The sequence below is a fragment of the Patagioenas fasciata genome, chromosome 2, assembly GCF_037038585.1.
Source record: "Patagioenas fasciata isolate bPatFas1 chromosome 2, bPatFas1.hap1, whole genome shotgun sequence".
Classification (NCBI taxonomy): domain Eukaryota; kingdom Metazoa; phylum Chordata; class Aves; order Columbiformes; family Columbidae; genus Patagioenas; species Patagioenas fasciata.
Genome location: NC_092521.1, coordinates 109,953,147 through 109,970,184, shown reverse-complemented (window position 1 = coordinate 109,970,184; position 17,038 = coordinate 109,953,147). Strand labels below are relative to the sequence as shown.

The 17,038-nt window shown below is 41.2% G+C and overlaps 1 protein-coding gene across 2 annotated transcripts in view; it reads right to left on the bottom strand.

Annotated features, from left to right (window-relative positions):
* The window catches only part of TPK1 (thiamin pyrophosphokinase 1), a 304,572-nt gene extending 288,577 nt beyond the window's left edge, over positions 1-15,995 (bottom strand). For both annotated transcript variants that reach the window (XM_065832445.2, XM_065832446.2), the window contains exon 1: positions 15,668-15,995. In XM_065832445.2, the coding sequence (XP_065688517.1) occupies positions 15,668-15,710 (43 nt within the window). In that variant the 5' untranslated portion in view covers positions 15,711-15,995. The remainder of the gene's footprint in view (positions 1-15,667) is intronic.
* Positions 15,996-17,038: the final 1,043 nt, after the last annotated feature.

Below are 17,038 nucleotides of genomic sequence, written 5' to 3'. Positions count from 1 at the left end.
AGCACTCAAACTCTTAATAAGAAAAATGCTTATTATTTAAAATGTGTGGTTTTCAATACAGGAATTCTATTCTCAGCCTCTTCAATGCCTTTTTTTTTTTTTGTGATTGACAAAATTTTTAATCACACAAATGGTATAAGAACCATTCTAATATTTTAAAGTTGTTTTAAATGCCCCCAAAGCCAGTCCTGCTCTCAACACTATTACTACTGTAATAACATTAATATCCACCTGAAAAGTATAAAAGGTGCTAAAGGATGGTAATGTAAATTTTCACACATGGAAGACATTCAGATATTATAACTTCCCCAAAGACGTTAAGAAAGATTAAAGTTAAAATAAAGGTCACTTGAAAAGACACGTTGCATTTAGCACGGTATCAAAGGGGTGGTAGTGGAATCCCCAAACCAAAGCAGTCTCCTCTCTTTGCTTTTCTCATAAAACCAGAGCTTGCTCTAGGTTTATGAAACATTTTTATGAAATGTCAGCAGCCCATCAGTAGTCAGCTGCATTTCTGCAATGGTCAGTTTACCTCTCAAAAGAGACTGAATTCTTAATTTAGTCTCTAAATACCATAACATTCTGAATACTGTCTCCTAAAAAATACTTCTTCTGTGACTTTATCACAGATTTTGTAATCTGCTGTATTACTAACTGAAAGCAGCAGTGAAATCAGAACAATCAACATATATTATCTCAGAAAAACAAGCCAAAAAAATCCCTTGGTGGGACTAATTTTTTTCCATACCACATCTGTTCAACTACATTTGTTTTGCTTCTGGTGATGACATTCAAACTGCCAGAAGCAGAGGCTACAATCTAAAAAAGGACATCCTTGCTGAGAGGGTTCAGGGACTGTTCTTTAGGTTCTGACAACGCAGTGTTATCTTGAAATCTGCAATTAACAAGAACATTAAAAGGGGGAAAAAAAAAAAAAATCAGTACCATTACTACTATCTAAACTTTAGAGCTCTTTACCAGGGTATTCTAAAAGAATCTTTGTCTATAATTTATTGATGAGGAACTGTGGCACAACAAGGTTAAAATATTTCCCAACATTACACAGAACAGAACTCCTGAAGTACCTTCAGATTCATTATAATTGGAAATAAGTATACTGACAAAATGCTACTCTTTGTACTACACTGCACACAAGAGCCTTTCCCATAGATACCTGCACAAAAGTGGAAAAACCAGCAGTACTAATGTTTAAGCCAAAAAAAAAATCTAGTGGCTACAAAGAAAAAAAACTACAACTTTGTACAAAATAGCTGAGAAAAAATTAACTTGAATGAACATCCAGAGTCTTGGGACGAAACCTCCCCAATACATACAAAATGTTGTAAAGCACTAGTATGTCAAAAACTGAAAGTAATTATTAGATTTGCAGAATATCATGAGAACAGAATCAGAGTGTTTTCTAAACAACATGTGTTTCACTATCTTTGAATTCTCATATAAAGGAAACGATCAGCAAAATGCCTCTTTGGCAAACGCCTGCGCTTTTTTAGCTGCTGTTGATTTTGGCTACTAGTGCTGTAAACCACACCTCTGCACAGGCTCTGAGCACTTCTGTGTCGAGTAGGAGCGAATGAAAGTACTAGGATCAGCCAGGAGGCTTCTCTGAGCAAGATGAAACTTTTAAGTGTTCAAGGCAGAAATAGCATTTTGTCATCTACGCCCTCTATCACAGATGTCCTGCAAGGACTTGAGGGTGCTAAAGTAATACAGCAATAATATATTTAAAGTTCATCCTTCTACTTAAACCTAAACTTCAAAACTATAAAGCTGCATATAAATGCCTTCCTAATTTAGAATTTTCTATATTATATTCAGAGAACCCTACTGTGTCTGCCTCTGTAATGTACCTTCGGTATCTTACACTGTTACCCATTGTCTTATTCTGGAACTCCGACCACATCATTTTAGGACTTTAGCACATTGCAAACCTTAAACTCATTCAGTTCATGTTTCACTCTCACAGGAGACTGGCTATTTACTTCTATCCTCTAAGGAAGCTCATAGCATGAATGACAAAATGTCAGGAATAATTAGGAAAACTAGTTTTATGCCCCTAAAGAACAAAATGTCATCTTTGTCCTCTCAGGCAGGGTGTTGTCTTCTGTAAATAATCCATCAAATAAATTCAAGCCAGCACATCATTTAGAGACTACTTGTATTTATTCCTGAATCTTGCTCCATTTCTTTCCTCTGTTTTATGACATTACCCTCTGTGCTCTCTGTAGTCACAGCCTATTGTAAGAGTAGTAGCAGAAAAACTACTAGATTCAAAACCTCTAGACCCTTCCCTAGAGGAATCACCTATAGCACCTATAGCTTTCGCTACTCCAGACTATTCAGCAACTTATGATATAACAGTCCAGAAAATACTCTTGCCCAGCCTCTTCCTCTGCCTCCTCTTCTCCCCTTACCATCTCAGTGTATTTTAATTCTGTGAGCAGTTGTTATGAATTACCAAGTACTAGAATTTGACACACCTATCCAGGACATTAAAACAAATTAAACTCCAGACAGAGGGCTAAGTATAATTCACAATATAAGCACAAGTGCTTCTTGATGCAAGGTATCAATTAAAACATCTCAGTGCCACACCCTTTTCTGAAGTGCTATCGTCTTCTGGGTTTAGTAGTGCAAACTTTAAGTATGTAGCAACTAAAAAAACCCAACCAACCAAACAAAAAAAAAACCAAACAGTGGTATAGTAAGAATGTAATTTGTTTCAAAGCCCTGACCTGTGCACCAAGATGTATTGTGGAGCCAGTGGTTTGTTGCACACCGCCCTCCAAGTGCTGACACGTTTTGACAATGCTGCCACCAATTCTGATTTTTAAAGCTGAAGAGAGTGCGGATGTTCACCTCAGCCATCTGCTAGTGTAGCATATGTGCACACTGCACACAGCTTCCATAACTGTTGTACCTCCAATCACCAGGAATCCTATAATTTCAGGCATGCTCTCTCATTGGAGATAATAATGACTGTATAAATTACACTGACAACAGGGCTCATCTCTACAGTGACATGCTTGAAAGTGACATAAATTAATTCTGTAAGTATAAAGTGAATTAAACTATAGAAAAACTCTTTATAGATGCATTCTCTTGCTGATTTTTACCCTTCAGAAACACATACTCTGAGTTTGTGGAAAAAAAAAAAAAAAAAGGAGCCATTTTCTGAAAGAAGCTTTCTTTTTGATAATCTAAAGTCCCTTTTGAACATTAAGAGAAAGCAGATTCATAGAAAACTCCTGTCATTCTCCAGAAGACACTTCTGTTTCTTAACAAGACAAAAAAAATCATCTACAAAAACTAACAGAATAAGAGAACTTGTAAATGTCCAGATTTTCTTCAAGCTAATCTCTCTGAAATCTCTCGAAATTCAAATGTCAATTAGCAGCAGTATGGAAACTGATAAAATGAAATCACAGAGACAGATTTCACCATCTGGCAAATTTACAGCAATTGCTAGTTATCACTCCTTATTTCAGAACTTATGGACTTTTGACAGCAATGGTCTTTTTATACATTTGTGTCCTTTTGAGGTCATCTGTGATTTTGCTTAAAATCATGTTTGCCTAAATATTATTACTGTACTGTAGAACAAGCATTAGTAATTTACAGACTGAAAACTTTAAAACAGGAGAGTAAGTCCTGTTTGTTTCAGTAGCCCAGCTGAAGCTAGTATAGCTACCTGAGTGAGAAAGTCTGCAGGAACAGCCTGTCCTTCAGCACCTGATACAGAAAGCTCATTCTGACTCTAGGGATTATGATTCTTAAATACACATCTCAGTCTCCTACGTTTTTATCTTCAGAAGATCATCTAGTCCCTTCCTCCATCCCTACACAGAATCAACTCTCTAGCCAATTCCTCTATCTACCCCTGAAAAAGGAAAGTTCCCAGTGACAGGGACTACATCATCTTCTCAAACAGCATATTCCAGTGCTTCCTCCTGCTACATATACTTTTCTTCCCTAATATCTATCTTGAGTCTTTTTTGCTGCAGTCGAAAGTCATTTCTTATCCAGCTGTAACAGAACTGGTGCATATTTCCAAGGTCTGTTATGTATGCTCTTGAGAAAGTTGTGAATGGGACAATTCTTCTCTGCAGATAACCTTCGCAGCTGACAGTCTCTTCCAGTGAACAAAACAGCAGGCTTTCCTTGCCACACTCTCCTCTTCTGATACGCTTCTTCACTCGAGAAAAGTAACAAAACTCTTTTTACCTAGTGTTGTAATCATAAGATGCGTAATTTCCATACGTATTTTCTATTAGGTGAGAAGAAGGGAAGATTAACCGGCAAAGGATCCAACTACAAAACTATAAGTTTATAAACTCTCACAAAATATTAGCAGCTCTCCTTATGTATTCATATTCCTCTCTGCTGTTCTAATTTACATTATTTGGGCTGTATAACTGCATTATTTTAGAGTTCAGTCCCTTTGTTAGCACTCTGAAGCCTTACATTTATTCAGTTCCAACTTTGTTCTCAAAGGAAACTGGCTATTTATTTCAGCAAATTTATTCAGCAAATGTAAATCTGGGTGAGAAACAGAATAGTTGGGCATAATGTTGTATAAGTTCAGCATAACTATTTGGTCTGCTGTCCAAATTCAAGCTTTTTCTTCCCCCTTGTGGGATTCACAATTATAATATTTATAGATAAATGAGGATAGAATCTATGGGAATAATTTTAAAACTTTTAATAACTCACAGTAACTAGTAGTAAATTGAGCACACTGTGTAGTATAATCTTACTGCAGTAAGGTCGTCTTGCTGCCTGGGAACCATAACCAAGTGCTACAGAGGTTATTGAGGGCGTTGTTTTGGGTTTTTTCAAACATACAACTTGCTCAAAATCTAAGGAGTAAGTACAGTCCTTGGTTTCTGAACCACATCACAAGAGCTATGAAATCTGTTTGCACTTCTCACAGATCTCCTTTGCAAGATGAGACTAGTCACTTGACACTCCACACTGCAATACCCTGGCATACAACAGTTCCTTTCTTTTCTCGGAAGTTTGTATTGATGACTTGAATAGTAAAGAAGTCTCTCCTATGGTGGACTGCTTCAGATTTGTAGATTTGGAAGTGAGAAAGGATCTCTGCGACAATCTAGTTTAAGTCTTTTGTATAAAGGATAGCCTGAAATTCATTCTTGTTTCGAGTTAAGTATGACTTGCAACTGATTTACGCTGATGAAGAATACACCTTTCTCAAGGTACAATGTTCGAATGGCTGGTTATTCTTCTCCGTGTTAAAAATCTGTACCTAATTCAAGTATTAATTTGTTTGGCTCCAATGTCCAGCCTCTGGGTCTTGTTATGCCTTTGTCTGCCTGAGAAAATACACACTACAATACCAATGCAAAAAATAAATTACAATATGTGTTATCTAAACAGCATTCCTCCTTAACTGCACCCCTGGGCCAGCTCTAACACCACCTTACTGAGGCTAGCTGACACTTAAAGCTTTTGGCACCAAGTCTGCTATCAAACATCTGTTGTGACATCCCTTCTAAGCACCTTCTCCTACACCATATGGCCATCTCCACTGAGTGGTACTGCAAGGCCATGACCCAGCTCTCATCACTCTCTGTGCCCTCTGGGGAAGCCAGATACTGACTGGTAATTTCACACAGACTTCAAACTTCATCACCAGGAAAAACAGCCTGCTGCAGTGAAAGGAGATATGCAGAGCATGTCCGTGTTGCAACACACTCTGCCCATGTTCCTGCCAGAAAACCCTCCTCGTGGAGGTGTACTGTATTCTAAAAGAAGTTGTTTTTTTTCTTCTCCTAGCATTGCTGTTGCTCCTCCCAGGTGACAACTGCTGTGCTCTCTTTGTATTCAGGCTTACACCTGGGGGCTCTGTCAACACAACTATGGCAGCAGTAGGTGTGAGAAAAAAAAAAAAAACACACAACAAAAACCAAAAACAGTCTCAGAAGACAAATCAAAATATTACAGAGTAGATCAAGTTTCCTACTGACCTTAAAAGGTTTGTTGGCACAAAAATTTAACTTATAACAGGATGGTAGACCAAGATGAAAGAAGAAATTCTTCCACAGGTTCAAGTGCCAAAACTCCTTACCATGAGTCAGGTTAATACAGCAACAGCATAACTACTGACCCATGCATAAGAACAGTAGCCTATTAAATAGAGACACATGGAACCAGGAAATTTAGTTTCCAAGTGAAAATCTTACAAGTCAGTTCAAGAAAGAACATCTGATATCAGTGATCTTACTGCCCACAGTTAAAATACGACTATTTAAATTCTCTGTTCACAGTTACCAAAGTCATTAGAAGGGCTCAAAGCCTGTGCACACAGTACTAAAGGTCATTCCCACAGTGGATTCTGGGCAAAGAAAGAAGAGCTGATATGAAAGCAATCTCAATAACAGCAGGAATATGCCAGCACCCTAAAAAGATACAACTGCAGATAACACCCTTCATCCTACTTTGAACCCAGTGAAAGTCATTAGATCAGTTGGAAGTCTTGCAGCACCTTGCACCTTTCAAGACCATTGCTGTCAAAAGTCCAGAAAGCCAAACAGTAAGTTGCCCTTAACAAAAGCTTCAGTACTCAGTATTTCTCCTTTTTTTCTCTTTTTTTCTTTTTTTAAGTAAAAAAATAAATTGAGCTCTTCTTTAAGGAGCTCGAAAGTTAAACTTCCCATTTGTATCAGAAAGTGGCAATATGAAGACAGACACTTTCATAGCAGAGCTTAATCATCTCTGGTGTACCCAGGTCAGCTCATTACTAAATGAGGCGGTCACATGCTGCCCAAGAGCTATTCTTGTAGCATCTGCAGCAGCTCAGCCATGGCACCACTGCCTTTAGCAGAGCAAAAGTCCAAGCCGTAGATCTGTAGCTGCTTAACTCTCAAGATACCCTCCTTAACATTTTGTCTCTTTTGGATTCACAGTATGGCAAAACACTGCTTAGATGGTTTTAAAATACAACTGTAAACTGGGCAAGGAAACTGCTCCACATGGGGACAGAGACTACACTCACAAGGCTGTGCCTTACCCTTCACAGCTTGCAGAGCATTCATTTCCAGAAGTGAAAGTGGTGACTGTTAAAGTATCTGCATTCGAGGCTTTCGGTTACATTTAAAGCAGACAAAGATCTCGCTATCTTGTAAGCATTACCAATACACATGTCAAACTCTGTAGTAGAAATGTTGCGTCAGCCTTCAGGATTTCCCCCGACCATAAAACTCTCGTAAAGAGTGGAAAGTCTCAAAATGGAGCACCTGGAGATTGACGCTGTATTTGCACAGCTGCTTGGTGACACGTGTCAAGCTCAGGGAAGTTTCAAGTAATTTAAGTCACACCATCTGCTGAACAATTGCCTAGGTGTGGTTTCAACCCAGCATCCTTTTAACGCATCCTGAGCAGCTGGAGCTTTGGCCTGTGCTTAGGTCAGGTCTGTACATCAATGCTCTTTGCTTGCCACAGCTTAATCAGCTGTAAGCACAAAAGCAAGTAAATCTCACATACATATACACAGATTTCATTGACATACCACTGCCCTACTGCTATGGAAGCAGAATGGCACTCTACTTTCATACATGTGTATATAGCATACATAATTGTGAGCTATGTTTGTGGAAAGAGAAGAGAAGAAAAAAAAGAAGGAACACTCTCCTGACAGCCTTTGCTGGGCCTCCATCAAGCAGGTCCACAGACACCCTTACTGACACTGTCACATAAGTCAAAGCTTTTCTAGATTACAGACTCTCGAGGCCTCAGTGCTCTGTAACATCCATGTAGTTTCCTTTTGAAGAAAAAACTAACTTGTGTCAGACACACAGACAGCTTTTACCCCTGAACAATTTGGTCAAAAACCGCACACAAGAACATTTCCGAACTACTCTCTTTGTTGTGTTGCCTCCGACAATGTTGACCAGATAATTCTGGGGAAAGATTAGAAAGAGATAAGCTACAGTAAAAGAAAAAAGAATAAAACAAAACATAGCCCACACCCGCAGTCATAACTACAAAATAAATTAATTGCGAGGGGACAGGTTCTGCTTCTACTGAATTCCCTAGCCAGCTTCCCATTTATTTCAACTGGCTGATAAACACGTGCGTCTCTCCAGCTTCTGCCCTGACAGAGGAAGGCTGGCAGACAATCCATCAACGCAAGCTACAAAGAATCAGCACTAGTGATGAGAAAATTCAACTGCCATTCAAAATAAAATTCAAAGCTAGGAAATGACAGGAAAAGCCTTCCAGCAGCTTCAACTGCAACTGGATGTACAGCAATAGCTTTAATTTGAAAGCAATCCAAAAGCTACTATGTGTACTATGTAAAATTTAACTGAGTGTTCCTGTAGCAATTTTAAACTAGCAATTCTCTTTTTAATTATGCAAAGTCACTACTCCACAAACACTGCTAATCATATTCCTCATGTTTAAGGTCAGAGCTGGAGGGAAAGAAGAACCTCTTTCCATAAATTAGTTGCATGTAATCCAGCACAGCTGTAATTTATAAAAAGATGTAAGCCAAAAATCTTAAGAACTGGTTATCCTTTGCTGTGATCAGGTACAGTCATGTTGATGGAAGGGCCAACTGACAGTTCTTTTCAATCTTGAAATTATCTAGCAATAGATCAGATTAGTTAATCTTGCTGGACACACTGCAAATTCCTCTCTGTCTGCAGAGTTCAGAGATGAGCAATGTTTTATAATGTACCAAAGAGCAGGTGTGTATACCAGGGGTCTCCCTTGTTAATTTATTGTATTTTGTACTGGGTAAGATCTGCTCCTGGGTTGTTGGCTTTTTTGTTAATTTGTGGTTTGTGTTGTTGGTTGGATTATTTGTGGTTTTTTGGTTGGTTGGTTGGTTTGGTTTCGTCATTTTTGTTCGAGGTTTTTCTTGGTTGGTTGTTATGTGGGGGCGGGGAGGGGAGTCTCCCCCCTTTCCTTTCATCCCCGTTTTTCAACAATGGTGCTTTAAGACCAGCATAGATTATTTTTATCATGTCGCACAGAAACAAATTTGTTACATTTCTAGCTGGTAATTTCCTTGGACAAACCACTAGTAGCACTGATCTTAAAGGTCCAAATCCCTTGGGTTACATCCAAACCCACAACTACCTAGGAGCAAAAGCTGCTGAGAACTGATTTATGAGGAGAAGCTGTTAGCCCTTTATATTTGTTTTCAGGTGGTTTGTTTGCTTAGGATTTTTTTAGGGTTTGTTTGGTATTGTTTTTTTTCTTTTTTTTCCCTTTTTAAGACTTTTCCTTTTTAAGACTTTGATTTTAGATTTACTCTTGATAGTGCTATTTTCTGAATAGATTAAGCTTTGATTAATGTCTCAGGCTGTTGAAATCTAAAGCAAATCTACAAGCATGCCTTGGATTTGTTATTTTGGATCTTGAAAGATCTGAAACCTATACATATTATGTTTTCTCCCATGTAAATAAACTGCCTCATTTCTTTGCTTCCTATTCAGTTTCTCCATAAATCAGACTTGGATGAGCTTTGCAAACAGGAAAAAAAGAGCCTCCTTTGTTTTCCTGAAAGAAACTAGCTTTTATATGTCTGTATACACACAGATTTTAGATAAAACATGACATCAAAGCTGCTGACCAGAGACATGCAAGCAAAAAAACAAAACCAAAACCTGAAAGCCCACTACTTTCCTTGACTTCTGTATTTGCCACATCCTTCTACGATATCAAATCACAGAACAAAACAAAACAAAAAAAAAACAAAACCAAAACCACACACAAAACAAAGAAAACCCCACCACACATCACTACAGGAGGCCAGCTAGTGCATCTCCTGGCTTCAAGGCTCAATCTGCTACACCTAAGTGACTCCTCACAGAACTCAGTGTAAGCTGCTCTTAGAAGCCTCAACTGATAGACAATAACAAGACCTTCTAAAAGTAATTTATCTGAATGCTTTACTATCTGTGCAAGCAGTAATGAATGGGAGCTTTTGTCTCAGGAACTCCAGTGATATTATTATTGCTTACACTCTAGTGGTTGGGCAGGCGAGGCGGGGGGGGCATGCAAGTTTTGTTTGTTTGGGTTTTATTAGTGACCGCAAGACATGGAACTATTGGTGCACTGATACTGGACAAGATGAGAATCTATCATCCACAAAAACAGCAACCAGCTCCAATGTCAACTAATTTCAAAAGGGGGCTCTGTGTGAGTGTATAAAAATAAGTAAATGTATATTCATTTTCCTGTTAGCTCAAATGGTTAAAGACAGCTTGCTGCCCCATTCCAAATAACACACCTGCATACAAAGCATTTAAAAAAAAACAGGGAAAAAAAAAAACACAACTCCAAAAGCTACCAGTGTGTGAAAGAAAATATCTAACAGAAAGTGGTGAGGTTAACAATGATTATGTCTGCTAAATGCCATCTGTAATACCTCACTCATAAGTGCACCTGTGACTAATCTATACAATAATGCTTACAGAACAACTGCTGACCCAGCACAGCAGATTAACAAGCAGCAGGGTCCAACACCAAATATTTACAGCTACTTCAGAAACAAGCTAAGGCATCCAGGTCACTCAACTAAATTAATGGTGTTACAACTTATATTAAACGAAGAGCAGGAATGGGTCAGCAACATTCACATAAAAAAAGGCATTTTAAATGTGTTTCAATTAAAAAGATAGAACAGTATAACAGCCATATGGAAATGTTTACTAAATTCATTGAGGAACTCCTGAAGTAGTCTTAAAGTACTGACACCCCTGCTAACATTTTTCAGCTTCGGTGAACTCAATCACAGCTTTTGAACGATCTGACTCACATGAAAACTTCACTAGACTGACCCAACAGCGGTGGCACAAAACCTGTAAAATTACAGAGCTACCCAAACATCTGGCACCTCACCCCTTCATAAACCTTTAATGTTCAACAGGTAACAGAGACCATCAGGTTGATTTCCTAACCCATGAGTGTCTTGATTTCTGCCACAGACTTTTGTGTATTAGACTGCAAGATAATGTATCACAGAGACCACGCAAAGCTGCAGGGAAGGGGCATTTAGATGGTTATTGGCACTTATACCAGGCTGGAGGTCATTCAGTGAATGGCAAACATGTCACTGTTTTACAAATAACACTCAATCCTTAGTGTCAGAGAAAAGAGAACATTAAGGAAGAAGTTAAAGCCCCAGGCATTTAAAAAGGAATATGGTGATATAATCCTTTCAGAGGTGACTTGTTTACACACAGTAACATTTCCAGGAGAAGACATATAGTAAAGCAAGAGACAATCAAGCTTAGGGAATGATGGAAGAGCATTCACAGTGTATTGTTGCTTCCTCTTGTTCTCTTTGCTTTAAATTCAATAAAGAATTTTATAGTCCCTTTGCACAAAGACACAACTATATATTTCCACATAATTCTGAAGCAGTCTTTGTCCTATTTGTTGTGGCTCTGTCTCTCATGACATACAGATGACCTTGCTTCAGTGAGACGAAGTCAGCATACCCTCTTCTCAGCAGACCAAGTTTTAACCACTAGCTCTTGATGCAGCAGAGTTCAGGAGTGCATTTAGTCACAGGACTTGGGGCATGGAGGAGTGGGGACAGAAGAACCAACCCTCCCTGGTAGTACAGGGTCCCTGTCAGTCATAGGAAGCTCAGCTCCAATAAAGCTTCCACAAGGAACAGAAGGGAGCAGAAGGACTAGAGCTGCTGTTTCTTTGCAGTCCCTTTGCCTTAACAAGGCAAGACGCTTTTATTGGGAGCTGTTGTATTATAAACTGAGGAAGATAACCTCTTTTTGCATCACTCCACTTGATAAAACCAATAACGAGCTGCACTTTCAGGGCTATGCAAAGCAAAGAATCATTAATCACATCTGGAGACGAGTGAGAATCCAGGCTGTATTACAGCTCGCAATGTAAAATGTTCCCTGTGAGAAAACACAGCTTAGTAAACTGTCACTCTGACCTTCTAAAAGTCTCAAGTGGTATTCAGGGGCAACCTTATTAGAGGATGCTACAGTACTTCCACTGTTAAGCAGTCACAAGTATCAGAAAGATAGTATATTCAGCTCCTAAAGTTCATGGTATTAAAATAATAAATTAGAAACACTTGCCTCTCTGCAGTAGTGCCTGCAGCACAGTCTGGGACCAGCAACAGGAGGCAATGATAGTGCACAAAAAGGGAATAAACAGCAGGAGGGAAATGTCTAGTCTATCAAGGATGCTCCAGAAGAAACAAAGCTACTCTTATCAAGATTCATAGGTTGTAGTGTGACACCAGTATGAGCTTTCTACAACAGCTGCATCACAGCTTCACTCTGTCAAGCTTCTGCCTGATGCTCTCACAACAGCACACAGGACTTCAGGGTGGACTTATGTGAGCCTTTTTAATGGTTTCATTTCATGAAGAAATAAAAAGGTATTTGTTTCAGTATGCAATACTCAAATTTAGAGCTCAATCCCACTTCAAATTCTACCTCATTACCTATTCTAAATGTTAAGCAAATCAACACAGTTCTAAAGCTCACAGCACAGCATTTTGACTGTAGCATGGTGATTTTCAACCAAGCTCCAGCTGGTTCACTGAATAATGTTCAAAGTCCCTGAGCGTATTAGTTAGTACAGCAGTTCTCAAATACCTACCACTTGGACTTCTATCAGGTGCTATATAGAAAGACATACAATCTAAATAAGAACCAACTCTAACTGCACTGACTAAAATTACCAAGGCACACATGGCCCTAAAATTCTAAATCAGGTACTTAATATTAGGTTCCAAAACTTGTAAGTTTTTTATTCAGCTCTGTACAAATATCAGCATAATTTCTGAGTACCTTCAAAAAGAAAAATAAAGTAACTAATAACCTCCAAACACAGCTGACAAATCTTTCACACTCTCCCCACCATAATGTGCCACTATGCTTACTCAGGGCTTTAGAGAGAAACCAGAAACATTATGGACAATTGCTATACCTTTATATTACTGAACGCAAGGGGACAAGGTCCATAGTACTTCAATGTCCTCACAAGGGTCTATTTTGTAACATCACGTCTAGCTTCTAAGAAGCATCATGTTCTACATAAATTTGCTTAATATTATTTGGACATTTAAATACACACCCCACCAAAGCAAACAGATGGAGGAACCAGTAGTACTTCCTCAAGAAGTACCACCCAGTACCCATCCAGTTTTGAAAACCTTATTTCTGAGTTCCCCAAGTGGGATACCAGATCTTAAACTATGGAACTGCCACATAAATCTGCTCAGCCTTGCATACTTTGAGCAGGCCAAACCAATTGGAAATGCTGGTAATGAATGTTTGTAATGATGGCGAGGCTCCAGGTGCAGTACCACTGTGCACTTTATAGGCACACTATCCCATACAACCCATTAGTATACTTGTAGCAGTCATTCTATAGAAGGCAGCTTCTTGACACCCAGCTGAAGCCTCTGGCCTGAGAAGGCTATAGGTCATCTGAAAACTGCAAACAAACTTCCCCAAAACATCCCAAATCTTCAATTCCAACCAGACATAGCCAAAGGAGGGAAAAAAACACACACACACACCACAAACACACACACACACCACAAACACAGCACTCCTGGAAACTGGTGGGAACTGGGGACATATATTATCCCTACCACCATACAAATGCCTATCAAAAGCAACTACCTTAGAATATAATGAGTGATGTCTGTTCTTCCCCAGGGATAAATTTTTAAGGGTTTTGTTTTTTTGTCTCACCTTACTATATATTTAGTAAGTAGTTATTCCTTGTTTCATACAAGGGGGCATCACACTGCAATGAATCATAGTTAACCCATTAAAATCTCACCTCCACACTCATTCCTTTTTTCTGCTCAAAGCAACGATGCATCTCAAAATACATATATACATGCACAGAGCCAAATACACATTCCTGGCAGGAATACCTTGAGCACAGCTGTACCCCTTACTAGCTTTGAATATACCCTGAATAGATTTTTAAAAATTAGAGCAAAATGTGATTTAAAAAAAAAAAATACCCGAAAGAGTTTAAACATGCTCTTAAACTGCTAGCTGTAAAAATGCATTAAAAGTGTACATTCTGTTAAACTCTTCCCTTCCTCCAGATCTTGCTAGTAAATAAATAACATCTACCTTACTGTGGCAGCTGAAGTCCTACTGCCAGAGAAAAGCAGAAAAGAGTAGTATAAGTTAGAATTCAGTTGCTATGCCAAAATTATTTTTATGCGGTTTTAAAATCACATTATAAAAAGATAAAAATATTTAGTGTTTATAATGGTATCATTGAATAGCAAATTGGGCCCTACTGTAAAATTAGACACTGCAAACACGTAGTGAAGAAGAGGTGCATATTCTGGAGTACACAAACTACTTTGATGAGTCTGCTATCACTAGAGATGCTCTGTCCTTCGTCAAGACAGAATCACATAATGTTAGGGATTGGAAGGGACCTCGAAAGATCACCTAGTCCAATCCCCCTGCTGGAGCAGGAACACCCAGATGAGGTTACACAGGAAGGTGCTCAGGCGGGTTTTGAATGTCTCCACAGAAGGAGACTCCACAATCTCCCTGGGCAGCCTGTTCCAGTGCTCTGTCATCCTCATAGTGAAGAAGTTTCTTCTCATATTTAAGTGGAACCTCCTGTGTTCCAGTTTGCACCCACTGCCCCTTGTCTTATCATTGGTTGTCACTGAGAACAGCCTGGCTCCATCCTCATGATACTCACCCTTTACATATTTATAAACATTAATGAGGTCACCCCTCAGTCTCCTTTTCTCCAAACTAAAGAGACCCAGCTCCCTCAGCCTTTCCGCATAAGGGAGACGGTCCACTCAATCATCTTCATGGCTCTGCGCTGGACTCTCTCAAGCAGTTAAGATGATGAGATAATGATATATTAATATATGCTATTATTATACATTATTAATATATTAATAATGCTCACTCCTCAGGTCTCAAAAATAATACAGAGAAACAGAACACTCAAGAACAGCACAGGAGATGCAAACAAAACCTCAAAGCTCCGCCTTACAGAAACGACAAGCCAAGCAGGGTGCATGTGGAGGCTGCAAGGAGGAGCGTCAAAGCAGGGTCAGGGCCCCAGAAGCCAAAGGCAGACGGAGGAAACCAAGCCTGCAGGTCCCCTTGTGAAGAGATACACTTCACCACAGCACTCCACCCTGCCAACCCAAGCAAACCCTGGCAAGCAACCTACAAATACTGATTAAAGCCAAAAGGGTTGACATTTTAAATACCAATTTTAACTCTAAGTGAGTTAAAACGGTAATAAATCAGCATATTAAAAAGAAACCAGCCTAATGGCAGCACATGGAATCACAGAATGTTAGGGATTGGAAGGGACCTGGAAAGATCATCTATTCCAACCCCCCTGCCGGAGCAGGAACACCCAGGTTACACAGGAAGGTGTCCAAGCAGGTTTTCAATGTCTCCAGAGGAGACTCCACAACCTCCCTGGGCAGCCTGCTCCGGCCTAGCAGACAGCGAGCACCGCTCTACGGACACGTGGAGCCCGGCGGGCAGGACGTTACGCTGCTTACACCGCAGTATCTGAACGCCAGGCCCGCCCTGGGGAGCTGCGGAACCCGGCGGTCTGTGCGCGGTCCCGGTGGCGCCGCCGCGCCGCGCGGGGGCGGTTGGTACCGTACCGGCGGGCAGGAGGCAGTCCAGCGGCGTGAACGCGCGCTCCATGGCCCCGGGCCGCCCCGCTCGCGGGGCAGGCGAACAGAAAAAGTAAAGAGAGACTCGCGGCTCCCTCAGCGCGGCGGGACCGGGGGGCGGGGGTGGGAGCACACTGGGCTTAGGAACGTCCCCTTCCCACTGATGAGCGAGCTCCGTTTGCACAGCCGCGGTGGTTGCGCCCGCGCTTGCCGGCGAGCAGGCGGGAAGTGGCGGCGCTGCTTGGTCACCTGCAGCCGCGCGTCCCCCTGCACTATCCCAGCACCCGCCCCCGGGTGGCGCGTTAACCGGGAGAGGGCGGGGAGGCGGGAGGGCAAGCCGAGAGAATCGATCGCCACCGCGCTCCGTTGCTCGGCGGTGGATTCAGCAGCGGGAAGGCGGGGCAGCGGGGAGCGACGGCGATGCCCCGAGCCTCGCTCTCGCTGATGATTGGCCATGCGGCGGCGATGCCCCGAGCCCCCCCATCGCTGATTGGCCGTGTGGCGGCGGCCGCTGGTGCCTGTGCTACCGGGGTCGGGCGGGGTGAGGGAGAGCCTGTCCCGCCAGTGCCGACCTTGGGGAGGAGGAGGGAGGCAGGACGCGGGGCGGCCATGACCTGCGGAGACTTGCTGCTCAACCCGCGAGGTTTTTACCTCCTGCCCCCGGCCCCTCTGGGGCTGGTCTGAGCGGCTGTCGCCGCGCCTCGGAGGCGTCTCAGGCGCCTGAGCAATGCCGAGCTCGTTATAGCTGCGTTGGAGGCGGGGGGGCGTGAAGAGCAGCTACAACGCGAGGAGGCGGCGTGACCTGCTGGCCCTTTCGTTTTCTAGATAAAAAAGCGGCCACAGAAGACTTCCTTTTTTTATTAAACTTTGTATCTGGTGTACGGAGAGGTTACTTAGGGCAAGGAATGATAGACACCGTCATTAAAAAGAAAACAAAATTATTAAGTTGCTGTCTGTGCTGGGAGTGTTCTGCTTTGAGATCTGTAATGAACACTTCACTCAAAATACAAGTCGTTAATGGCTTCCTGCCTGTCGAAACTAAGAAGACAAAAAGCTCCAAACCACAGCTGCAATCCTGCCGCAAGGCCTCAGCCCCTTGTGCTGCTGGCATCCTGCAGCTCCTGCTGCGCCAGGGATGGAGCAGAGCACGGCTGGTGCTGCAGCATTCGGCTTTGCCCCTGCACAAAGCCCCAGGGGTGAGAACAGCTTGGCTATTCTCCCTCCTTTTCAAGGCCTTACAGGATAATGTGGCACTTTTAGTCGCAGCTTAAGTTGCAATTAAAATTATTTTAATATAATCAAAAAACTTGTTATATAAATATATAAACTCCTTACAGACTCAACTAGGAAATTAATCAT